We start from the raw sequence: 26,828 nt of genomic DNA, 5'->3' as shown, positions 1-26,828 counted from the left end.
CAGCCGAGAGGTTAACGAGTAGGGTCGGGGGGGGGGTGCAGAGATCGGGGGGGGGCTGTCCCCCTTGACCCCTTCCCCAGCGCGCCACGCCCCCCCCCCATCTGCTCTGGGGCCTTGCTCACCCCCCGCTGTCCCCCTAGTGGCCGCCAGCGGGTACAGCAGGCCCGAGTTCTCCCGGGCCCGGGCGAGCTTGGGAGGAGGAGGAGGCCAGAGCAAGATGGCGACCCGAGTGCTGCTGCGGCGGAGCCTGGGGGGAGCTGGCGGGCTGGCCAGGGCAGGGCCTCGCCTCCCGGCCCGCGGCAGCCTGGCCCTCAGGTGAGCGCGGCGCTCCTCCAGGGGGGACCCCGGGCCTGCAGTGCGGCGCGGGGAGGCCCGGCCCCCTGGGTCCCCCTCGCGGACTCCTTCCGCACTGTGAATGGCGCCCCCCGGCCTGGGGGGGGGGCTCGGGCGGCGGGACTGGGGGCAGGAGAGGGGCAGCCCCGCGTCGTCGTCCCTAGCCCGGGGTCTCCCGCAAGGTCGTGGGCCTCCCCGCTCCGCCGAGGGACAGCCCGCCCCGGGCACCCACCCACCCACCGCGCCTCCCCAGCCGTGTGCACCCCCCCAATGCGGGGCCCGCCCCACGGATGCACCGTTCGCCTCATACCCGCCCCGCGACCTGGATTTGGGATCATGCCCACCCAACCCCGCCCCCTCCTGGGTTTGAACCTCTCCTCCCGCCCCCCCCCCTTCCGCACACACAGGGCCCCCCCCCCCCACCTGAGACTGGGAACCTCCTACACAATCCCCCTACACAGGCACCCCCAGAGGGAAACCCACAAGACAGTGTCTAAATATCTGATGCCCCATGCCCCAACAGGCACCGCTTGGAATGGCTTTGAAGAGTCTGGTTTATTTGTCTACTTTCCCCTTAAGTTTGGTATTTGTTTCGGACAAATTAGTTCAATTTCAGTGAAGTGTTTCTTCCAAATTTTTCTCTTTCAGGGGGATGGTGTCAGGGCAAATATTTAGGATTTGTACTCAACTTGAATATAGGTTTTCGGCTAAAAGAAAACTTGATGGATAGAAATATTTCCCTGTGTGCTTTTAATCTAACGTAAGCAACTTTTTAAATAAACATTTTCCAGTGGCCTACTGTAGCACTGAGAACAGAGAGGTGAAATCGATTAGAAACTGATTAGTCTTTTACTATTTTTCAATTGAAGGGTAATGCCAAAAGTGAAACAGTGAAAAATAAACTTACATTTTCAAAATTCTAACTTTCCCTTTGTTACAAGTTACCAATGATGCTTCTTAAATAAGGAAAGTTGTTTTGTTACATTGTTTTAACCTGGTAGTGTCCATTTGAAATCTTGGGTATCAAAGATTTTTTCTTAAAAAAAAAAAAAAACAGGAGTACTTGATTTTTTCTGTGTTTTTTGGCTCTCTATACAAGCCAGTGTGGACACACCATTGCACACTGCACGATTGCTTACCTACCAGGTGCAGTTGTAGGCCCTGATCTTGCAAACACTTAGGCATATGCTTTACTCTGAGTACCTATCTCGACCCAGTGACTTCAGAGGGACTATTCACATGCTTAAAGTTCAGAACATCCATAACTGCTTGCAGGATTGGGACCACAGCTAGCAAAATCAAGTAGTGCCTTAGTAAAAGGACTGATAATGATTCCACGGTAGGTTGCCTGTAATGCTGTGAGAATTATGGCTCCCAGAAAACCAAAAATGTTATGCTGTGTTGTAAACACTGTATACCTACCCTTTATCCATGATGTAAACACATTCTTATTGGCATTAGAGAGATGATGTCAAGTAACGTTTTCTTAAACCTGTTTTATAATCTGGTGGAACATATCAGGAAACATTCCCAGACAGTAAGGTCAGACTGGAAGTAAGGTATATATGTTTAACAATTAGAGTAATTAACCATTGGAACAATTTACAATGGGTCATGGTGGATTCTCTATCACTGACAATTTTTAGATCAAAATTGGATCTTTTTCTAAAAGATCTGCTCTAGGAATTATTTTGGGGAAATTATATGGCCTGCATTATGCAGGAGGTCAGACTAGATGATCACAATGGTCCCTTCTCGCCTCTGAATCTGTTAGACTGTGGAATGATCTTGCAGCGGGGAATGCCATGGCTTTGGATATTTAAAACTGAACTATACAAAGCACTAATGTTCTACTGCAGGGAACGTTTCTGAACTAGTAAAGAGATTAGACTAGATGATGACCTACTTGGGTCTTTTCTGTCTCTTTCAGAGCTCAGAATAGCAGTCAGGATATCCTTTAAAGAAAATCTATTTCTCATAGCTGGAACATTTTCGGTGGAAAGCAGCTCATCTAGGACCAACGCATATACTGGCTTTGTAGTAGTAAGACAAGGGAGACAATTCTCAAAGTTTTGCTGACATCAGTGATACTGTGCACAAAGTCTATGCTGATTTTAAGATTAATTAGAAATATAGGAAAGTATCCATTTTTGTCAGTGAGAATTGTTAAGGAAATAAGTCTTACTTCAAACTACTGAGAAGTAAAACTTTGGAGAGTTTAAGGGGATGCTGTCAACTTATAATTCATATTGTACGCATATTTATTATAAATTTGATTATTATTTCAAAGTATTCTAAAAATCCAAGTTCTTTTTCCATTTATATCCTGTTATCTTTTGCATTCCACTACCACTCAACAATTAATATCAACAAAGTCAGTTTCTTTCTTGTTTATAGTCAGTTTCTCTTTGAAGTTCTTAGCACTGCCATCTTTGAATTGACAACACTGGAGGAAGATGCTTTTGTTTAAAAACAACTGTTTATATTGGAAGATGTTTAAAACAAATTAATGGAAATATACCTGTTGGATCTGAGCTTTTTAAAAATTATTTCCCTCCCAAAATTCTAAATGTTGCTCATGTTTTAGTTGATAGCGTTCTTATTTAAAAATATTAAGCACTGTAGTGTCCTTATAAAATACACCTAGGAAATGAGGACTTCTTCTCTATACTACCAGGATTACATCTAAGAAATAGTAACTTTCAAAACAGAGAGATAATCATATTACTTTATAATCTTCAAATACTGTACCTACCCAGTAATATGTCATGTAAAGCTGATTTCTTATGGTTGTAGGTTTATTGTATTTGTTTCATTTCAAGGTTTTCATTATTGTCCCTGACAAACTCTTGAGAAGGGGACTGTTCAGCAATAATTATTAAACTGGGCCACGGTTTTAGTTTACTAACTTTTATTTTTCAGTTGATCAGTCCTCTGCTTCACTGTGTACCGTACTGATTACTGACATTCAAGTCTAGCCCCAGAAGCTGTAGCCCTAGTTGCATCAGACATTCATTTGAAAAAAATGCATTATTTGCTGTTCAGTTACAATATGCTAAAGTTCAGATACAGTCCCGGAGCAGGAGAAAAAAAGGAAATAATGTAACTTATCATGAGATTGGTCTTTAAACTGAAATGTTCTGTATAATTATGTGCTTTATAGTATCTCTGTGGGGGGAATTAAAATAGTTTTTTTCCAATAGAACTATTGTGTTCACAATCAATTTTGCCTTACGCTTTCGAAAGGATCTGTAGTTTGTGGGCTAAGCGCCCTTATGCAGCATTATCTATCTTTCTGACTCTCATGTTAATCAATGTGATTACTTTGCTAACTCTTCAAGCTTAAATCTATGGGAACATGACATGTCTAGTATTTTTTGTCTTATCTGAAGGTGAACACACTTATTTCAGAACAAGACTTTGTTCCTTCCAATTTTTGTAACTCTAATAGGGAATGTCATTCACATTTAAAATATATACATGTCTCTGTTTTAAAAAGGAAGGATGGGTTTGCAGTTTAAGCCCAAGACTGGCAGCCAAGAAAGTTGGGTTCAGTTTCCAGTTTTTCCCCGTAGTCAGTCTTGGCGAAACACAGGTTACATTTCTCAATAATGGCCACTAGTTTGGAACCTACCCGTTTTTGGGTGCCCAACTAGATATACCTCAGGCAGGATTTACCAGCTGAGCACCAATGACTTTTATGTTAATCAGTGGGAGCTGCAGGTGTTCAGGACAAGTAAAAATCAGACCCTAGCTGTCTGAACTTGGGACACGGAATAAGTGTCCATTTTCAGAAATGTTAATTGTAACCTTTCTTTGTTACCTTATAAGTAGAATGTTGCTCATGCTATTTAGCAGGTGTATAGTAACACTTTATTAATCAATGTTCATAAAGCTCTTTGCAGTTGCATGGTACTTTGTATCCTAGAATTGCAGAGTTATTAATGTCACCATTTCATTGAGAAATTAAGAGAAAACTACCTCCTAATTTTATGTGGCAAATAACAACAAAGGCATAAGTGTCTCCTATTAGCTGAGGAATTGGTTATCCAATAGTATCCCCATAACTCTTCATGTTCTTGCTGCTGATAGTGGTAATGTTAGTGCACAAATGAGGAAGTAAATATGATTATTTAGGACTTTTATTGTCAGGATGTTTGTAGAACATCAACTTATCCTCACGACACCCTCCAGGGAAGATGAGTACTTATCAACCTTATATAATAGAGAGGAGGCCTGACTTATGGTGGCCCTTTGCATTGGCTATGTGGCACAGAAGGGCTACAGATCAACTGCATTAGCCCTACACCCCGCCATATCTCTGGCACTGGAGGTCTTTGTAAATACTTCTGTTTAGTAGTATCCTGTTTAGCTTTCTACACAATAGTGTGTTGGGATTTGATCAGAGAAAGTGAATACACTTTTCAATAACTGGAGTGGAGCAGTGAGAGATGTTCTTGTCATTTCTTTGTGTTGAAGGTCACCTCATTCCCAGCTATTCTTTTCTTAGCTGTCACATGTCTTCTGCTTCCTTCAGCATGTTGCTTGGATAAGCAATATAAGATACCACATCACTTTATGCCTCTTTATTATTATTGGGATTAAAAGATTGGGTATTGGGGGGGGGGGTTATGTGTTTTTTAAAGTGAACTGCAAAGTGTTATTTTTCCAAAAACAGTTTTTTTCCAACATTTTTATTTCTGGAACATTTTCACAGTCTACTGAGGACCTTAAAGACAATATCACAGTTGAAGGTTGTAATCTGTCCTGATCTGGATCTCCCAGCAATAAAATCCTCCAGAATAATTCAGTATAATTAAATAATTTAAAATCTTTCCACAATCCTCCAGGAAATAGGGAGAAGCTGCAAGCAAATGCTCCTAACGGGTTTGGAGGAAGGAAAATATTGTAAGATCAAGGCCACCATTGTACATTATAAAAATGAAGCAGTAAAAAACAGAATCTTTTCTGTTTGCTATTCACTTGAACGAAAGATTATTCGTATTGGTGTAGATAAAGCTAGTGAACATCATCTGGTGGCTCTGGTTTCTGTCTACCACTGAAAAAGGGGAAAAAATAGTCCTAATATATTCTTACTTTCAGAAGAACCATGTTGTCTGTTGTGATTTTATTGTGTACTGTATTGTTGTAAGAAGGTAGAAAGTAGCAGTTTTGCACAGGTACTTGCAGAAACTAAATTGTTAAACTAGCTAGGCTTTCAGACACTCTATCAAAGTCAACTCAGTTTTTAAGTGGGAAAAGCTGTAAATATTGAACAAAGAAAATGAATTTGAACCCTGAACATTATAATGGCTACTGTTCAAAAATTAAAATCTATGCAGACTCCTTGACTTCTGCCACTGTAACCTGTTCCGAAAGTAGAGTATACTGTAACCTGTATTATTTGTTTTCTATCATGTTTTCTTGAAATCTGTTTCAGTAAACACAGGAACACGTGGCATTTACTGTGCCATTCACAGTAAACAAAGCAATGTTTGCACACTGTCTTTTCTTGTGCACATGCACTAGGGTGTTCATTTTTGACCGCAAGTTTCTGGGGGGACGTAGCTATCTTGCTTGAGCAAAGATAGTTTAAAAGAAAAAAATATATAGTGGCTTCCATTCTCTGCTCTTACAGAGCTCTAATCGATGCAGGGGCAGGGCAGGGAAGCAAAAGTGGCTTTATGCCTCACAATGTTTTGGGGTTGGCTTAAAACCTGATATACATTAGGGTATGTCTTTACTGGCAGCGCTTTAATGTGGTTGTGAAGTCGTGGCCCCAGTGCTGGGGGAGAGCTCTCTCAGCACTGTAAAAAAACCAAAAAAAAAACCAAAAAAACCCCACCCCCACGAGGGGATAGCTCCCAGCGCTGGTGCATTGTCTACACTGCCACTTTACAGTGCTGAGACTTCCAGCTCTCAGGAGTGTGTTTTTTCACCCCCCTGAGCGAGAAAATTTCAGCGCTGTAAAGTGGAAGTGTAGACAATGCCATAGAGCAGCATCAAAACTACTTACCATATGCTTGACTACAATGGCTCCTGGGTCTGTTGCATCAGCTGGGACTAGCTGGAATGCAGAAGCATTCCATCCATGCCCTTCCTCAGTACAAGGAGTGCAAGTGGGGTAGTGTAGCTGCACCAGTTCTGTGCCATCCCAGGAAGTCTTTTCAATCGGTGTATACCTTGCTGGGTAAACATTGTACCTTTACACTGCTGGAGAGTGAGGTAATGGGAAGACTTGGCATCATTCCTTTGTATACGTTACCATACTATGTTAAACTTGATCTTGACTGACTTTCCTCCTGTCTGCGCATTTTTAATAAACATTGAGTGACAATGTAATGTATTCATTGATGTGTAGGGGGCTGGCATCATCAACTAACAGAGCAGGTGAAGACAGCTGGTTAAAATCACTCTTTGTTCGCAAAGTGGATCCAAGGAAAGATGCTCACTCCAATCTACTAGCCAAAAAGGAGACCAGCAGTCTGTATAAAATACAGTGTGAGTGATATTTTTATATTTAACATTTCCTTTTATCTTCTTTTATTTTTGCGACTGCATTTATCCTTGAATTTTGTTGTTTCAGTTCACAATGTAAAGCCAGAATACCTAGATGCCTACAACAAACTTTGGTAAGTTCATATATTATACTTCGTGGTTTTCAACATGTGAATCTGAGCAATGGGATTCTGTAAATTGGCTGATATGTGATTTTTTTTTATTTGGGAAGAAGAGAATTATTGTGAATAAACCATTTATTCTTGGAGACAGTTGGCACGGATGCTTCTTTCCAGTTCCCCTAGTACCGCCCCTTTTGGGGCTGTTCCTTCACTGAACTGCACCAGATGCTGTTTTTAGGATGCATATGAGAAGGACACAGGTGCACATTTCTTCCCTCCCCTAGTTGTCTTAAGGCTACTGCAGCCTTTTTAGGCAGATGCTGCTGTTCCAGTTTGCCCTTCACAGAATCATAGAATATCAGGGTTGGAAGAGACTTCAGGAGGTCATCTAGTCCAACCCCCTGCTCAAAGCAGGACCAGTCCCCAATTTTTGCCCCAGATCCCAAATGGCCCCCTCAAGGATTGAACTCACAACCCTGGGTTTAGCAGGCCAATGCTCAAACTACTGAGCTATCCCTCGCCCCCCCAGCTTCCCTCCTTCCTTCAGCTACAATGTAGGAATCTACCTGGTGGGAGTTCTGTCTGCAAACTGGAAGAAAAGAGAGATGGTCACTTGCGAGGGGCCACTAAATATCAAATATAAACCGGAAGTAAAGTTTTGAGGGAGGGGATAAAACCCCAAGCTTTGACATTCACTCACCCTGATGATTCTATGAAAAGTGACATTTTTGAGAACCATATATTAAGAGGTATTGTGAATCCTTGTGCGGGCTTGATCTGCAGTGAATTTTACTCACAGGGCTGTTATATAGGATTTCCAAAAACTCTTTTGCTGTTTAAAAATAAGTATCAATATTTCTGTTTTTTGAATGTACTATACTAATTGAAAGACCAGTTACAGAAATGTGAATTCTGATTTGGCTGTATAGTTGCTGTATTAGAGCCATAGCCATTACACTTTGAAAGAGCTGAACACTTACCTTGGGAAACATGAGCCTCCCATGTTTCAAAATGGCAGTTCTTTCTCATTGACACTGATCATTTAAGAGAGGGTATCAATTAAATAGAACACTGTTTTAGGATAATGATATCCTAGTGCAACCAATATTGTTTTAAGCGTGGTTTGTTGGCTAGAATGGTAGTCTGGAGGTCACAACTCCTGACTTCTGTTCTCAAGAGAGTTAATGACTCTTCATGTAACCATGAGTAGGTTACCTGACCTCTGTGTGCCTCCATTTACTCATCTCTAAAATGGGAATAATACATAGCTTCCTTACAGGGGTTCTTTTAGGCTTCATAAATTAATTTTTGTAAAGTGCTTTGGTTTGCTTTGGATAAAATCACTATTATATCTCTAATACAGTATGAATGATCCTTTTGTTAAAATGCCCAAAGTAGAGAGAATGTACTGGGGGAAAACTATTTTCTTCATTTAAATTAAAGGTTCTTCTTTGCTACACAAGGGGGGAATCTCTAAAAAATAGTTTCCAGGGTAATCTTTTTTCCTCTCATGACTGAAAGAAGAAAAGCATACCTGGAGAGGAGCAAATCACTTTCAACCAGCTCAGTATAAATGTATATAATTATATGGGGTAGGGAAGTGGAGAAATGGCACTGCTTCATCAGATAAATAAATGTTAAGTCAAAGCAGAGATGTTTATTTTCAAGGAAAGGTATAGGGAGAGTGATTGCAATCTACTGAAAGCTATGGTATTTGATTTGATCTTTCCAAACCAAGTCAGCCTAAGTATTCAAGTAGGAAGGAGAGAATTGGGTCCATCTTAAGAATGGAGGGATGAAAACCTGAAGCTTCCCTGAGCTTCCCTCGGTATCCCCAAAAATTCATCTTGAGCAGTCTGAGTCCTCGTTACATACTGCCAACTCAGGGTGATAAGGATTAGCCATCATGAATCTTGGCATCCTGACCCTGGAGGCTTCACCAACAGGGTGGAATTGGTAGCAAATCCCAAGGTGGAAGGCAATTTGGGTGAAAGGGATAGTGAAATAATAGATGTCATGATTCTAAAGGAAAGGAAAGGAAAGAATAAGGATAAAGGACTTCAAAAACGCAGATTTTGACAAACTTAGAGAAATGGTATGTAAGGTTCAATGGGAAGAAAATCTAAGGGTAAGAGGAGTTCAGGAAAGCTGGGAGTTTCTCAAGGAGACAAAATTAAAGGCACAACTGCAAACTATCCTGATGCAAAGGGAAGATAGGAAGAGGTCAGTGTGGTTTCATCAGGAGCTCTTTAATGACCTGAAAATCACAAAGGAATCCTACAAAAAGTGGAAACATGGATGAGTTGATAAGGAGGAGTACAAAAGAACATTGCAAGCACCTAGGTACATAATCAGAAAGGCTAAGGCACAAAATGAGTTACACCTAGCAAGGGACATAAAAGGCAAGAAGAAGAGGTTCTATACGTACATTAGGAGTGAGAGAAAGATGAACCAAAGTGTAAGTCCACTACTTAGTGGGAAGGAGAGTTAAGAATGGATGACATCAAAGAAAGCTGAGGTGTTTAATGCCTATTTTACTTCCGTCTTCGCTAATAAGGTTAATAGTGACCAGATACTTAACACAATATTAACAACCAGGGGTAAGGTGCATAAGCCTGCATTATGAAAGAACGGGTTAAAGAATGTTTAGACAAGTTAGGTGGATTCAAGTCACTAGGGTCTGATGAAATTCATCCTGAGGTACTTAAGGAACTAACTGAAGTAATCTCAGAACCATTAGCGATTATCTTTGAGAACTCATGGAGGATGAGTGAGGTCTCAGAGGATTGGAGAAGAGCAAACAGGGTACCTTTCTTTAGAAAGGGGAACAAAGAGGACTTGGGCAATTATAGACCAATCAGCCTAACCTCAACATGTGGAAAGATACTGGAACAACTTATTAAACAATCAGTTTGTAAGCACCTACAGGATAACAGGGTTATCAGGAATAGCCAGCATGACTTTTTCATGAACAAATCATGCCAAACCAACCTAATTTCCTTCCTTGACAGGGTTACTAGCCTCGTGGATGGGGGGAAGACATAGATGTGACATATCTTGATTTTAGTAAGACTTTTGACAGACTTCCACATGACATTCCCATACACAAACTAGGGAAGTACAGTCTGGATGAAATTACTGTAAGGTGGGTGTACAACAGTTTGAAAGTCCATACTCAAAGAGTAGTTATCAATGGTTTGATGTCAAGATGGGAGGGATCCTGCAGGGGTCAGTCCTGGGTCTGGTACTAGTCCATATTTTCATTAATGACTTGGATAATGGGGTGGAGAGTATGCTTATAAAATTGTGGATGACTCCAAATTGGGAGGGGTTGCAAGCACTCTGGATGACAGGATTAGAATTCAAAATGACCTTTACAAATTGGAAAATTGGTCTGAAATCAATAAAGTGAAATTCAAGGAAGACAAGGGCAAAGTACTTCACTTAGGAAGGAAAAATCAAATGCACAACTACAAAATGGGGAATAACTAGCTAGGTGGTAGTGCTGCTGAAAAGGAGCTGGGGCTTTAGTGGATCACAAATTGAATTTGAGTCAACAATGTGATGCAGGCTAATATTCTGGGGTGTATTAACAGGAGTGTTGTATGTAAGACACGGGAGATCATTGTCCCTCTCTATTCAGCTCTGGTGAAGCCTCAGCTGGAGTACGATGTCCAATTCTGGGTGCCACACTTTTGGAAAGGTGTGATCAAATTGGGAAGAATCCAGGGGAAAGCTACAAAAACGATAAAAGGTTTAGAAAACGTGACTTGTGGGGAAAGGTTAAAAAAACTGGGCATCTTCAGACTTGAGAAGAGAAGACTGCGGTGGGACTTGCTTAACAGTCTTGAAATACATTCAGGGGTGTTATAAAGAGGACTGTGATCCATTGTTCTCCATGTCTGCTCAAGATAGGACAAGAAGCAAGGGGCTTAATCTGCAGCAAGAAAGAGTTAGGGTAGACATTAGGGAAAACTTTCTAACTATAAGGGTAGGTAAGCTCTGGAATAGGCTTCCAAGGGAGCTTGTGACGGTTTTAAAAGCAGGTTGGACAAACACCTGTCAGGAATGGTCTAGTCTAGTTTACTTGGTCCTGCCTCAGCACAGGAAGCTGGACTTGATGACATCTTCCAGCCCTACTGTGTGAATTAATAGAAAAATAGTAGAACAAAGACAGATATAACACTAATTCATGAACCTTCAGAGATAGGGGGCTCCATTCTGAAGCTTTGAGAGCCAATTTGACTTCCGATAATAAAAGGCAAAAAGGTGGTGCTCATACATATGAATCAGATGAGATTCTTGCTAATCTAGAGCAAAAACTAGCTTTTAGTTTTATTGTAGTAAAGATGATGATTTACCTTTCTGTTGCAACTGCTATCCTAAGATCTTGTTATGCTTCACAAACATAAATTGTTAAAAATTCCCAGCTCCTCTGTGAGATCCGTGCATAGTATTATACCTGTTATGCAGATGGAGAAATTGAGGCACAAATGGTAATGAGATTTGCTCAAGGTCACATGGAAGGTCAGTGGCAGAGCTAAGAATAAAACCCAGGTTTTCTAACTCTGAATGCTGTTCCTTACACATAAGACCATTCTTCTTCCTTATTTATTATGGTACATAGAATCCGTGGCTGCTAGCCAGAATGCTAAATGTCTGACAGTTATTCAGCAATAAAAAGTAATAAAGAGAAAATTCAGCTAGTCTGAAACAAGCTTATTCATCAAAGTACAGTACAGTGAAATCTGTTTTAAACAACCATGCAAGAAACCAGTGGTTGCTCAAGACCAGGTTGCATGTAGGAGATGGATTTTAGGCAGCTTTCGCTGTGTACGTTGTGCTTTAATGGATAAATTAGTTTCAGACTGGGTCTGCTTTCTAATCTGTTCAGTAATGCTACAGCATGCAACCATCACTTGACTTTACTCATGTCCATCAGACCAAGTGATTGATTATCTTCATCTGTGTGGCATAATAGAAATGTCATTGTTATAGAACTTTAGTGTCAGAGACGAATTATCCTTTCCCATCTCTGTGTCTTGCCATTGCTGCTAACAAAAGAAAACTTTTTAAGTTGTTCCTGAACCCAGTCATGCAAGTGTGTTGCACACCCTCACACTGGGACATCTTGCTAATATATCAGGTAACCTGCCAGGTAACATTACATGTTTTATGGGTTCACATCAAAAGACCTGATGGGTCGTGCTGTGTATTAGACACACAGATTAATACACACAGTGTATTAGACACACATACAGATGGTTATGCTTAAGTTTACATAGAGAGAGTTGTAGTGATCAGTTTTTCCTGCATACAGCAGGCTTTTGTATTTCTGCTTTCTCTTCTGAAAAGTGAAGTTTGTGAATGTTCATACTATAGTGAACATGTGGTGGCATAGTTATGAGTTAATGGTGGCATAATATGATTTGTTATGCATATCAAATGTAGCCTCCCTGAAGGAAATGCAACGTAGTGTCTGTATTCCTTGTTTTTAAGTCAAGAGGTGCTGCCAAAGATTCATGAAGAAAAACACTACCCATGTGCACTGGTGGGGACTTGGAACACGTGGTACGGAGAGCAAGATCAGGCTGGTAGGAGATAGAAGTACAACAGAATGTAAAACCGTACAAGTGAAATGTGTGCTTGGCAGGTTTCTTTTTACATCATCACTGTTGTTCATAAACCTTTAACAGTGTACTTGAGGATATGTGTGCTGTTGATTACATAAAATAATTGGTTAATGATTGTTAACTTTAAAATTGCTTGGTTTTTATCACATTGAATTTGATACTGAAGTGTTGACTCATAAAATGTGCTTATTCAGGTGCTCGCACTAATCTAATACTCTCTCTCAAACACATTTGTATACTTAGTTAATACACTTTTATCTCCTCTCAATGAGAGGATGACAGTACATGGTAAGCCCCTTCCTCTTGTTCCTGCATTTTTTTGCACCTGCATACAATTTGTCCCTGCATTATTTTGCAGGCATAGGATCACGCTTCTGAAAATTTAGGCTTAAAAGCCATAGTTAAAGGTGTACTGAGATAGAATTTAGCTGGTGTGAGCCAGTTTAAAAGTTTAACTTTGACTTTCCGTGTCCTATTATAATTGGTCACATGGCACTGTTACGCAACGTTGAAGTTATCACAAAATGTAACGGAACTCTTGTCTCACGGCCAGTTGGGTCCTGTACTGACACCCTAGATATTTCTTCCTTAAACGGATGGTGTCCTGTAATTCAGGATCAAAATGTAACCTCCCTTCAAATTGATGAAAATATGCTATATAACTACAAAGTGTTGTATCTGTGTTATAATCTGGTCTGGGGAGACGTCTAAATGATGTTAAATGGCTTTTAGAACAGTCCCTGGTCTCTGAGAAGTTAAAGGGATATAGCAGCAGCCCTCATGTTGTGGAAACCACATAACCAGCATGCTGTGGTCTCTTTAGTTCTACAGCAGACACACGCTGTTGCCAAAGCTATCCTAATATCAATGCTGCTGCTTCAACTACAAGAGCATATGCTAATGTGTATGTTAATGTCAGCTGTATTTGCTGAATATTATATAATTATAATATTAGCATTGGCTAAAGGTGAGAGGATATCTGTAGACAGAGATTTGTCAGCTTGTAAGAGAGTATTTTTAAAAATAAAGAGAATGTTGAGGTACGGAGCGGAATAAACCTAAAATATTGCTTGACAGAATCGCCTTTGCTAATTCAGAAGCATACTGACAGGGAATGTCCCTGCAATCATTTCCAAAGCCTGCCTAAACATTTTATGGCAACCGTCCTAGCAACATAACAGAGGATTAAAGGGTTCCAGTGTATTCGATACCTGTCTCCAGTTTGTTGCTAGTACTGGGTTGCTAGTACTGGGTACTAGATGTTAAGTACCAAAAGCAGCTAGCCTGGCACACAAAGGCCACAACGCACTGGATCCAAGTTTGGATCTTTGCAGAAGCAGCACACATCTTCTGGCAAGTGGAGTGCCTTAGGTTGGTGTCTAGTCCACTCTTCTGGTAGATGCATGAAGCAGCATTAACTAGTTCAGAGCAAGGCAGTCCCATCCCATCTCCATTGGAGGAAAGGTAGCTTTTGTGGGTCTTCGAGGGAAGATGGAAGAAAAGAGGGTGGGAATGGGAGTCTCAGTATTTTAACACCGCTGTTCTAAAAACTTGTAAAGAAGTCTTGTTACACAGAGCACTTAAAGGGCATTGTCAAATTTCGGTCAAAATAGGCACCCCATCTTGAAATTATTATTTGATGGGGGAAATTCCTCCTGATTCTAAATACTGTAGAGGGTTTGGGTCTTGCTTGGCGCACTTTTCAAGGTTGCCTCTTATCACTGAGCAATTAAAAAATTAACAATGGCATCTATTTTATTTATCTATCCTACAAAAAAGTTTTGTGTTCCTTCTGTTTGAGTAGTTAATTGAAATACAAGTGCCACCGCTGCCCTACTATCAGTTGAAGCTCTGCACCAAGTCATTTTTGGCATAAGACACTGTTTTAAGTTTCAGAGTAGCAGCCGTGTTAGTCTGTATTTGCAAAAAGAAAAGGAGGACTTGTGGCACCTTAGAGACTAACCAATTTATTTGAGCATAAGCTTTCGTGAGCTACAGCTTTTAAGTTGAAGCTCAACTTTAATTATAGTCACATAGAAGCATCCCATCTAAGTAGTATACAGCAAAAGCACCCTTCAGAAATCTTTGTACATTCTTGCCTTTAGGGTAAATCATCTGTTGCTAGAATAGCAAGGGAAGCCCCTTGTCAAAAAGCAAATGTCTCGACTGTATAGCACTAAGAATGCATTTTGAACATGCTAGTCAGCTTTTACTTTTGTATCATTCGTTAGTGTTAATGGCCTCATTTACGTTATGGTGTTTCATGTCTTTTGTCATAAGCCTCTAAAATGATATATTTCTATTTCAGTACATCTCTGGCGGTATGAGGGAGGCTATCCAGCTCTTACTGAGGTCATGAATAAGCTCCGACAAAATAAAGTAAGTCGGAATGAAGACTACATTTTAAACTTTGGCTAGAAATAATAAATGTTTTACTGAGAAATATTTTTCCCAGCGTCACTAGAGAACGTAGTCTAGCAGTCAGAGCAAGAGACTAGAAGTTTGAACTCCTACAGTCTATTTCCAGCTCTATCAGACTAACTGTGCGACCGTGGACAAGGCACTTCATCTTTCTGTGCCTCATTGTACCTGTCTGTAAAATGGGGATCACACACACCTCTCGGGTGCTGAGGGTGAATGTGTTAATGTTTATATAATGTTTTGAGTTCCTCAGCTGTATAACGTTGTAGAAGTGCAAAGAGGTGTTAGTCATTTATATTCTGCTGTTATGAATTGGCTGTGATTCTCAGCTTTTTTGTCAGAGCCCCTTCTTGGGATGGTTTGCCAGCGGAGCATGCCCTCACCACCATGTCCCCTCACACAATGCTTCTCCTTTACTTTGTTCTCGTCTTGTCTTTTTATTTTCCCTCCTGTCTTATTCTCATTATGCTCTTTTACATGATTTTTGCAGATACTCTTTCTCTCCCCTCCCCATTTTCCCACTTATTTGAAGGTCACATGCTGGGGGCTGGAGGTATTTGTTGGTGCCAGACTATACTTACTACAGTGGGAGCAGAAAAGTGATGCTTGAGCTGGCAGGCTGCTGTGTGAGCCTTCAGCACTGTACATGTGAGCTGCTGCCACAGCCAGTGACCTTAGGTGCTATGTAGAAGCACGGAAGAATGTCCACTAGCTTTTAATGAGCTACCCGCTTCTTTTCCTACAAATGCATCAGCATGTTTGCTGTATATGGGGATGATGTAGATCTGGAGTCCTACATCTTTTCTCACCCACCCTAATTCTCTCCTCTGCCCCACACAGCCACTGGCACCAGCTCAGATGAATTACATTCTTCAGGATACTGTCAGTAGCCATTCAGAACACACACAATCTAATTGTCAGTTAAAACATTATTGTCATGCAGCCACTCAGTACAGCCTGTGTAGAAAATCACTCCTCTGGATTTTACTTATTTAGCTTGGCATTTTTAAAACAGCTCACACCCAAACTGCCCAGTACAAAAATTGTTAATATAGACTGTGATGTGTAAACACACTGACTGATAGTTTCAAAGCTGCCTAAGGAATTTGGATACTATTAAATTCAATGGGAACTGGGTGTACAGATCCCCAAGGTGGTTTTGAAAATCTCAACCACTATAGAAGTGTAGAATTTGTTAATGTAACATATTAAAGTTTGATGATGACTGTTATTTTTAAGGAATTCACAGAGTTTCGCAAAGAAAGAGGTAACATGCTTCTGTCTCGCAAGAACCAGCTTCTGTTGGAGTTTAGTTTCTGGAATGAACCTGTTCCCAGGGAGGGTCCTAATATTTATGAACTGAGATCTTATCAACTTAGAGTAAGTGTCAAGTATTTTATCTTTTGTGAATGATTAAAAATTTAAAATATTCAACACACATGTACACATGTGTAAAATAAAACACAGACCTTCTTAAAAATAAACTAAGGATCTAGTCTTGTTCCTATTGAAGTCAATGGCAAAAGTGTTATTGGCTTCAATGTGTGCAGAATCCAGCGATAAATGCTGGATCCTAGAAGGTGCTAGCCATTTCCTGAGAAGTGCTGAGCACCCTTGCCTCTCATTGACTTCAAAGGAAATGCGCGCACACTCATGCAAGAGACTGAAGAGATGAAAGAAAATCTAGAATAGCCGTACGGTGTAATTGCAAATTAATATACAGTCATAACTTTAAGCACTTAAAGGAATCAATGTATTTGATAAATGATGGTATTTTTCAAATGGAAATCCTGTGAGAATGGAAGCCTCTGTAATATTGATGACTGAATTCTCAATGTTGTATTCTCCTAACATGTACGCGCAAGATAAAGTAGCTCAAAAAAGCATCGCTGACATTTGTGGCAATGTCAATATTTTGTTTTAAGCCATTTTAGTTCCCCTTTGTCATTAGTGTGTCATAAGCACTACAATAATACAAGTACTTGATGATAATAATAATAGATTTCAGTAGCTCTTGGCTCATGCCATTGTATTTTTCATTTTTTCCTCATTTTTATTTTAAAAAAAACCACCCTTCAGATTAGTGAAAATTAAACAGTGCTCAGTTTGGCAGAAAAGACATGCTAAAAATACATTTTTGTTGGAAGCACTATTGAAAACCTGTAATAATGCCAGCAGGCAGGAGTGAGGACTTGAGCAGCTGGCATGGTCTGTCAAGCCTGAAAATCTCTATTCTAAAAATATTTGAAAAGTCATATCTCAGTTTCTTACCTTTTACATTTAAGGACCCTGCAGAGGCAGCATGCACAGCCTCTCAGGGGAAAGAAGTGCCTTCTGTCACTCAAGGGACTCCTTCAGTTGGTTAATGTGGCGTGTTAACAGACTCAAAATGGGAGCCCTATAAATCTTAACTTGCTCAGAAGATTGATGGCCATAAGGTGGTGCTTAGATCAAGCAGCAGGCATATCACTGTCAGTTTGTGAAATATGGAAGGAAGCCCCTCTTCCCCTCCCCTTTATATTTTTGCTTCATATAACTCCACATTTGTCAGATCCATTTTCAAAAATATGCCACAGAACTGTCCCAACACTCTAGTTTTCTTTAAAATACTAGACCTGAAATTTCTTTCTTTCTTCTTTCAGCCTGGAACAATGATTGAATGGGGCAACTACTGGTAAGTGTATTTCACCATGTTGTGTAGTATAATTTAAGTTTATTAATTACGTTTCATAGTTTAAAACCATGTAGGTGGAGATGGTAGAATAATCCCCAAACCCTTCCAGATACACAGAGCTAATGAGCTGCTTCTGACAAATTAGTTCTTTTATTTTGTCTTTCTGGGAAGGAAAGGGAGTGGCTCCATGAACAATGCTGGGACCTCTCTTGTTTGTTGTCATTTTAAAAGCTGTGATTCTTTTGAGAAGTAAATAATACTTAACACTTCTATCACATTTTTCATCCTTTAATATTTAAATGCTTTATCTTCACAACAACTGTGTGAGGAAGGGAAGTATTATCCTAATTTTACTATTGAGGACTCCGAGGCACAGATTGGGGAAGGAATTTTCCCAAGGCCACATAGCAAGCGAATGTCAGAGCCAAGATTAAAACTAGATTATTTTGCTTGCTGTCCTATGTTCAGTCTACTTTCCCAATCAGTCTCCTCAGGGACAATACCAATGTTACTGACTTGGTGCCTGATCCTACTGCATTGAAGTTAATGGGAATTTTGCTGTTGACTTCGATAAGAGCAGGCTCAGACTCTTGGCAAGAGTAGACTTCGGTAGAAGAGACACCATCACCTTTCTAATACACCTGGGCACTACTGGCATTGGGTTTCTTTCACAACTACAAAATGAACTACCGTCCTCTACCACTAAGAATCTCACCTATTTTCACTTGTAGATCTCTACCGGCTAAACTCTTTTGCCACTCCTGCTCATGTTTGTCCATAGTAGTGTGATCAAAACAAATAAAGACCTTTACACAAAGAGACTGTATGTGTCCCAGTTTTTGATACGTCTCTGTTTCTTGAGAGCTTCTTTCGGAACACCTGAAATTTCCCAGTTTTTTACTTCGTCTATCAAAATGTTCAGGTTTCTTATCATTACAAAATACCTTATAGCAGTATATGTCCCTGCTTCGTCCTTCCCATAGTGAGTGTGTGTTACACGCCGACAGTTGTTCAAAACCAAAGCTAGTTATAACTTGTCATGTGCCAGAGTTGTAGTAATAAGGCCAATGATCCAGCCTAATTAATGCAAAACCTCTGCTCTGACCCCTTAAGAAATGGGTGGTGGGGGGAGGGAGAGCTGATGGTCTCTGTTGGTTCCCTTTTCTCTAAAATTGCCAGACTCATGCGGAGGAGGGAAAACAGGTATGGAGGAACACAGGGGGAAGAGGCAGAGCCTTTCTTTGGTTTTCCTGTTGCTCCAGATGGAACTCATCTAGTTCAGGTGGAACAAATCAAAGAAAGGCACCAAAAGGCGGAGGACTTGCGTATATGATGATCAGAAAAAAGTTGTGCAAAAACATGCTTGTTTTTTAGTTTGAAAATATGGTCACCTGACTCCTAACCCATTGGCCAATTCGCCAAAGTTAGCATCCGTACGGTTTGACTAGTACACAATACAATATATTGGCATTGGTTAGGTGGTGGTTGTTTTAATTTACAAGGAAGGATTTTTTTCTTTTCCCAAAATATTAAGGAGTCTCAAGATTCTAATAATTTATGTGTGTTGCTGCTTCTGGAAGTCATGCATTTGAAGGATTGTCAATAGAATTGGCATACTTTTTTTCTCCCCTCTGTGAGAGGCCTCTGTAGATTCCATTTAATTAAAATTAAATGTAGTCTCAGATCTTTCATTTTGCTTTGTAACCTAGAGCCAACTTCTGTGGGTAGAGGGTGCCCAGACTGAGGAGCGCATGCTAGAGTCTTCCACGAGCCAGGCTTCCTATGGGATAGGGGCAGCCAAGGAAGCAGTGGAAAGTGCTTGGCTTCAGCAGGTTTTGGATACTGAATCACTTGCTAGTTTTGTTAGGGACAAACCTTCCCCCTTCTCACTTGGTGTTTTCTGTTCCCTATGCTGGGTGTACCCAGCTAAGGCCAGATGTCCCATCTGCCTTCTGAGCAATGCACTACTGTAATGCAGAATTCATGGCAATGAATTGTTTTCTCTAGAAAGTACTGCCCTTTGAAACTCAGAGGGTTAACTACTTAACACTATGTTGATCATTTTTGGCTTCCTCAGCATCAAAGTTAGAAATACTATTTTTATAATGCCAAACCTTACATTTTTATCTTTTTAAAATAAAGCTCATTTTAAAACCCTCCTGAGTGTCACATTTCTATTTTGAGATATAGGTAAAAGTATTTGTCTCCTCTTCAGTATATAGGCCTGATTTTTATCTTGTTTAATACCAGTATAAGTTCCTTACATTTACATTAGCTACATCCAAGCAATTCTAATGAGTTACGGTTGCATGATTGTGAGTATTTACAGTTGTTTTGAATAAGAATGAAGACTTGGGTTTTCTAAGAGCATAATGTGCATCAAGATAATTTGTTTAATTTCAGTAATTTGCCAGTAATATGGTTTCATACTATTATTGGGGCGGTACACATTCAGATACGTTTGTAGGTTGGCAACAGATCCACTTCAGAAAATGTAGCAGCTTCTAGTTGAGTTAAAAGTTTAAAAATAGGCTTGGGGCATCATGTGATGCAACTGCCTAAGAAAGATGTATGTGTACAAGAACTTTGCATTCCAGTAACTTAAAATCCATGTATGTAAGTGTGAAAGACAATACATTAACAAATACCATATCTTCCTGATACGTCTAACACTCAAAATTAGTATAAAGTTGGCAGGTGTGAGGATTCACTTTCAGAAGACTCTTTTGATTAAAGAAATTTAATTTAGAAATTTCTTGCCATTTTAAACCATAACAGTGATAATCATACTGGCTCCAAAATTAAAGTTGAAGACTAGAAAACGATCAGCATGCAATCTAATAAAGGTGTGTGTCTCCAAGTTTAATGGGGCTTAACAAGTTCTATTTTAATTGTTTGTTGCTGGGAATAGGGTTGTATTTTTGTTTTTTACATCTGGAGTGTGCTGCAAAATGCTTTAACATTTGAGATGGGGTTAATTCTAATTCTGCTTTCCTTCCAATCACCACTTGTTTGCTGTGCCCATCTTCTGTTTCTAGAGGTTCCGTTTATCTCTTGTAGGGCTCGTGCTATTCGTTTCCGACAGGACAATAATGAAGCAGTTGGAGGATTTTTCTCACAAATCGGACAGTTATATATGGTTCATCATCTTTGGGGTAGGCTTCTTTGTTTTCTGCTATACTCGCTCCTCTATCACTATACTGAATAGGTCCTTAAAACAAGGACCTATTCCGTTCGGGGTAACCAGATATGTGGAATAGAGAGAGAACCATGTGAATTGCATTTTGATATCAACAAGGGTTTTTTACATTTATTTTCCAGTTTTAATTGCCAAAGTTAAAAGCACAAAATAGACATTTCCTTGTCCTTTTGTAACTTCTATCAGAAGTTACAGTAAAGCATCACAAACCTTTCTTGTCAGAGTCTTACTGTTTGCTTCAAGTAAAGTGGACGTAATGAGTTCAGTCCTGCCGTTTCTTCCCTCAGGCCAAATTCACACTGAAATTAGTAATCAAAGATTTAATTTCTAAGGGTCAAATCATACCTTCCTAGAGGGAAGGCAAAATCAAGTGTCTGTTCAGGTTACCACTGTCTGCTCCCCTCACATCAGAGAGAGTTGAACATTTATTTATTTGCAGTGGCACCCACTGCGTGCTAGGTGGTTTCCGGACAGTTCAGGAGGACAGGCCTCTTCAGAGAAGCTCACAGTCTAACAACTGCATTGAGGAAATGTGTGCTGCAGCCTTCGGGCCTCAAGGGTATCCACAGGAAATTGGATTCCAACACCATGAATCCTAGAGCACCCATGCAGAGATCCAGCCCCTGTGTGCTGCATTATCTAATCTATTTCTAATGCAGCGATAATTATGGTATCAAGGCCCCCTCAATGCCCTTTCTGCCTCTGGCATCACTCGCCACAATTACATCTTACTTCCATTTGAAAAAAGAAAAGGAGTACTTGTGGCACCTTAGAGACTAACCAATTTATTTGAGCCACTCCATACGGCTAAATGCAGTGCCTTGCATAATGACAGGTTTCAGAGTAGGAGAAAGAAAAGGAGTACTTGTGGCACCTTAGAGACTAACCTCAAATAAATTGGTTAGTCTCTAAGGTGCCACAAGTCCTCCTTTTCTTTTTGCGAATACAGACTAACGCGGCTGCTACTCTGAAACCTTCCATTTGAAAGGGGATAGTCAGCATGGGAGTGGAGCTTAATGTTCCGATGACCTACAGTGACTTCTACCAGTCTTCCGAGCAATACTTAAGGCTGGTTGCCAGGGTTAAATGTCAGGCAGAGCAGTTGCCTGAGGATTCCACATGCAGCAAAACCAAGGGAGCGCCAGCCATGTGAGAGTCACATGGAATGGTTTCCATACATGGTGTAGACCTACTTTTTCGCTCTCTCTGCCTTCACCCTTTCCTCTGATCTTGGAGCTTTTCCTTTGTTTTAAGGGGAGCATCTGAAACTACCTTTTTTTTTTTTTTCTTCCAAATGACTGCAGCCTCTTAACCACAGAATTAAATATTTTAAAATGTGATTGTTATGGACAGCAGGACATTGACTTAGTACTAAATTTTGTATGTGTACTTTTTTACTCTAGCTTACAAAGACCTCCAGTCCAGAGAAGATACAAGAAATTCTGCATGGCATAAACATGGCTGGGATGAACTAGTATATTATACAGGTAAGAGCTGAACTAAATTGGAATGGGCCATGTAGTAAACATTTTTTTTTTTTTTAATGGACAGAGATGCCACCATGAGTGTTTCAGTAAGTTACACTGTCGTGAATCTTTTATTTTGCTGGTATGTTTGTCAGTTACAAATTCAGTTTAAATAATCTGTTCTCAGTTTTTGTAAATGTCAGCAAATTGATGTACAGTAGTTCCTGTATAAATGTTTGTATTAAAACAGGTTTGTACTAAAGAACATCTACTAAGGGAATAGATCTGTTCAAAGATTTAATTTTCTGTGCACAAAAACTTGTACAGTAAATAGTGAAATATATCTTTAAAAGAATCCATTATATTTTCTTTGGAACAAGCTATAATGTGAAACACTGGAGCCCTGTGACATAAATTCCTCTAAAGAGGGAAAGTAGACTTTGGAGCCAGGATCCAGGAGACCTTTGATAGCAGAAACAGCTTTCATAATAAATCTGGCATGTAAGCTATGCTAAATATTTCAAATGTTGTTCCGTCAGATTACAATGGAAATATTACAGTACAATTGCAAGCTAACCTTAAATCTTGCTGAGAAGCAACAAGTGTTTTTTGTCTTCAAAACCCTTAGTGCAGATTTAAAAACTATTAAATAATTTTGGGTTTTTTTGCTTCCTCTCAAAACTACTATTCTTCGGTGACAGAGGAAAGGGGTGGTTGGTGATTAGTAAAGATTTGACATGCACTAACTAGTAGAGTAGTTTGATGACAGCGATACTCCAAGTTGAGTATGCAGAATTACCAATGGGATCTTTATTAGTAAATGAGAGCCTCTCTTTCCTTTTTTCAGTGCCACTTATTCAGGAAATGGAGTCCAGAATCATGATACCATTGAAGATCTCTCCACTTCAGTAAAGTTATTGACTTACCTGTGCCTACATGAAGTGACAAGTATTTCTTAAATTAATTTGATGGTATACATCATATATCATGGTCAAAGAAACATAAAAGTACCATATTGAGATTGTCAAAGAAACCTCTTTTCTTCAGAATCGAAAGACTTTTCGCATTTAGAAATGTACCAGGGAAAGAATAGTAGGGTTGTAGTTTAAGAACTCAAAGACATACCCCAGTTCATCTGTGACACTGGCCCCTCAAGCTGAGCCTGGCGTACAGATACATGGTGTGTCTTGGGGTTGTACTGATGCCACGCTTTAGTAGCATCAAAGGGAGAGTTACACAGCTCTCATTTAAAGTCTTGAACTAATGCTGTGTTTAAATCCTGGGGAAGTTGTTACAGTTCAGGGGGCTTTTGTATAATGGAAAATGTATATTCATTTTATAGTAATTACCGATTGAAAAATCCATGTCGGTTGGTTCCCATAAATAGGAGAGATTTAAACAAAGCTTTGTATCTGAGAAATTCATACCATTATATCAGTTTTATTGGGAATTGAACCAGTAAATAATTCTAAATTTACAAAGTAGCTGAGAATATTTAAATTATAACGTACAGTAGAATTACTGAACCACTCTCCCTTATAAACAAAGTGCAAGTATTAGTGGAAAATGAATTACAAATCAGGTGATAGCTGATGAATGTACAGAAAATAGTGGATTCCATTTTGATAAGGCTCTGGAGTAGAAACAAACACATCTATCTAGGTGTCTATAGCTGGAGCTAACTTTATGAAATTATTTAATCAACGCTTTGGGCTGTACGATCTACAGTACTAGAATCAAGGTTTGCAAGGAACACAGATGTGAAATTTTACAGGCCACTCACGTTTTGTTAATCGTGTATTTCTGAAAATAATTCTGAAGGCTAGGAAAAGAGGTTTTGTTTAATAAGCAATCATGACTTCGGATAGATGCTTGATCAGGTGTTTCACTATCTCCACAGTAGGTGCATCTGAAATGATTTGTGATGATGGCGCATGTTGAGTCAATATGATTAGCATAAAGCAATGTATCATTATGTCCAGTTCTGATTTGATTTCACTTTTAGAATAGAGCATATCGACTTTTTTAGTATCTATCATGACGTGGCCATCCTACAAGTGAAAACAATAATGTCTATTCAGATTAGTTAAAGAATCACTGTAATATATTGTATGTACAAATCACATACTGAATGTCCAGTTTGTACATTTCAATGAGTTTTCTGCAATAACATATCAGTCAATAAAATCCTTTTAATTTTCACATATTACTGGCACCATATGTCTCCATCCAGCTGCGCAGTGTTTATTATGAAAAAGGTGGGGAGGGAGGAAGTATACAGTATTTCAGTTTAGATGGCCAACATTGCCATAATATGCCTTTTTCCCAGAAGTTTATTACTTCCACAAAGACACACTGTCAGCTGATATTTACTTTACATACAATTTCCAAATAAGATACTAAGTTGCAAAAGTGTGTGGTGATGTGATGTGGAATGGGGAATTATGCCCACAGCCCTGATCCCTCAGTTAGATTTGCTGGTGTGGAGCCCTGCACCCATGTAGAGCCAGCAGATCGTCATATAGGGTACAGGGATCCATGTTGCCAGATCCGGTTACAGGATCAGGACCCATGTTGGTTTGCAGAGTATGGCTTCAAATGATCCATGCTATTATTATCATCAAGTGTATTCTTTTTGTGTGTGGCTTATTTTTGCTTTTAATTACTGAACACATTCATTGCTCAGAAGAGTGAGGGATGAACAATGCCGGTTTGAGCCTGGCACTGCAAGCTTTAACATTCTTCTGATACTTCAGTCTTGACCCCTTGACCTACATCATCCTTGTTTCATTCTATTGCCAGGCCTCTCTTGAGTAGAGCTACTTAATTATGCCTGATTGTTAGATGGCTTTGCAGTGCTAGACAATGGCAACTATGCTGAATCCTGCATGTTAGCCTGTAATTTCCATCCCCTGTCTCTGATGCTCCAGTCTAGATGCCCAAACTTACTATTGATTGGCATCAGTATTTTCACCTTGGTCTCCGCAGGTGAAAAGTTAATGCACTAACCTAGCCATTTTGGCCAAGATAATACAGCATTTGAAAAATGCACATGGATGTGACACACATTTGCAGGGCTGCTGGAACAATTTTTATAGTGGGGGTGCTGAGAGCCGTTGAACCAAACTGTAAACCCTGTATATAATGGAAACCTCTTCAGGTCGGGTGGTGCTGCCTCCCCCCACCGCACTCCTAGTTCCAGCACCTGTGCACATCTGGTCTTTCAACTTAATAGTTTCCTAACTTTATTATTAATTTCCTAACTTTAGTATTATTTGTACTGTGGTAGCACCCAGTGTCTCCTAGGCACCGTGCAAGCAGAGTGAAAGACGGTTTGTGTGCTCAAGAGCTTACAATCTAAACACACAAGGGAGAAAGCATGGGGAAAGGAATATAATGCATGTGCTTGTGCACAGACTGAAGAACAGATTTTTCATAAGTGAGCAATGGCTTTGCATGATTTTCCTACCTCTTCTGGGTCAAGTAGTGCATTTCCCTTCCCTCCTGTAACTTCCTCTACTTTCTCCTATTCCCCTCCTGTCAGGGGAGCGCCTGCCTACTTACTTACTTTACCCCTTGCACTGCCTACTTACTTCACCCCTTGCACTGTTTCCCAAAACTTTCCTGGGCTCTTTTGTGATAGATCTTGTATGCAGTTGGACTGGCACCTTACCTGTGGTGTGGAAACTTTCCTCTTGCTGCTGTTCTCACTGCTATACTGCCTCTGATTAGCGCTCTGTAAAGCACAGAGTGCTAAAGAGGCTAGCCAGGAGAAGAGAGCTTACTGAGCTAAATAATAATTCTTGATTCCACCTAGGAAGAGGTGTGGCTTGCTGTTTGCCCAATGGAGAATGGTTTTCTTACTTTTCAAAACAATCACACCTGAAGAAGTCCTGTGAAATATCAGGTACAATCCACGTTTCCATTTTCCACTTGTAATCACGGTGACGGGCGTGGAGAAGAATTTCAGAAGTACACTGAGGCCTCAGTTGTATGAACCCTTCTCCATATGCTTAAGTTAGCGCATTGACTTCAGTCAGGCTACCCATGCTTAACATTAAGTAGGTGTATAACTGTTTGCAGAGTCAGGGCCTGAGTGAGTGCCGTAGCTGTGTATTGGACGTTAGATTTCTTAACAAAAAACTCTCTCATGCCTGGAAACTCTACAGCTGCATCTTAGAGCAGAGCAGAAAACACCCTGAATGACAGCAAGAGCAACAGAGTTCTCTCGCCCTATTCAAACACTCCTACCCAAACAAAAGATTTATTGTACATGAGCTGTTCTTGGAACTTGCTGAGATTTCTTTCAAGATGAATTTAAAAGGGAGTATTTTTTGTAGGCCACTGTAGAGTCTTGTAGTAAACAGCCTGCTGTCTTGCCCATTGCTAGAGTACAGATGCAGATTTATCAAGCAGAGCAGATGTTGCCCTCTGAGTCAGCCCTCACTAATAAAGGTCTGTTTGAAAAGACATTTTCAAAAA

At 40.1% G+C, this 26,828-nt stretch overlaps 1 protein-coding gene across 1 annotated transcript; it reads left to right on the top strand.

Moving 5' to 3' along the window:
• Nucleotides 1-157: 157 nt before the first annotated feature.
• Nucleotides 158-24,552, top strand: NIPSNAP2 (nipsnap homolog 2). The gene is made up of 10 exons (XM_074974527.1): nucleotides 158-315; nucleotides 6,695-6,834; nucleotides 6,920-6,965; nucleotides 12,453-12,547; nucleotides 14,895-14,965; nucleotides 16,247-16,387; nucleotides 17,650-17,681; nucleotides 20,742-20,836; nucleotides 22,284-22,367; nucleotides 23,194-24,552. Exons 1-10 carry the CDS (start codon nucleotides 218-220, stop codon nucleotides 23,256-23,258), a joined length of 867 nt encoding a protein of 288 aa, XP_074830628.1. The 5' UTR covers nucleotides 158-217; the 3' UTR covers nucleotides 23,259-24,552.
• Nucleotides 24,553-26,828: the final 2,276 nt, after the last annotated feature.

The sequence above is a fragment of the Natator depressus genome, chromosome 17, assembly GCF_965152275.1.
Source record: "Natator depressus isolate rNatDep1 chromosome 17, rNatDep2.hap1, whole genome shotgun sequence".
Taxonomy (NCBI): Eukaryota; Metazoa; Chordata; order Testudines; family Cheloniidae; genus Natator; species Natator depressus.
The sequence above is the reverse complement of the archived record's forward strand: the minus strand, read 5'-3'. Positions and strand labels throughout refer to the sequence as shown.

Bases quoted from the DNA above. Each gene is read 5' to 3' on its own strand.
- NIPSNAP2 (XM_074974527.1), top strand. From the start codon at position 218: ATGGCGACCCGAGTGCTGCTGCGGCGGAGCCTGGGGGGAGCTGGCGGG. The intron at 16,388-17,649 runs GTAAGTGTCAAG...TTCTTCTTTCAG, and splicing joins TGAGATCTTATCAACTTAGA to CCTGGAACAATGATTGAATG. The intron at 20,837-22,283 runs GTAGGCTTCTTT...TTTTTACTCTAG, and splicing joins TATGGTTCATCATCTTTGGG to CTTACAAAGACCTCCAGTCC.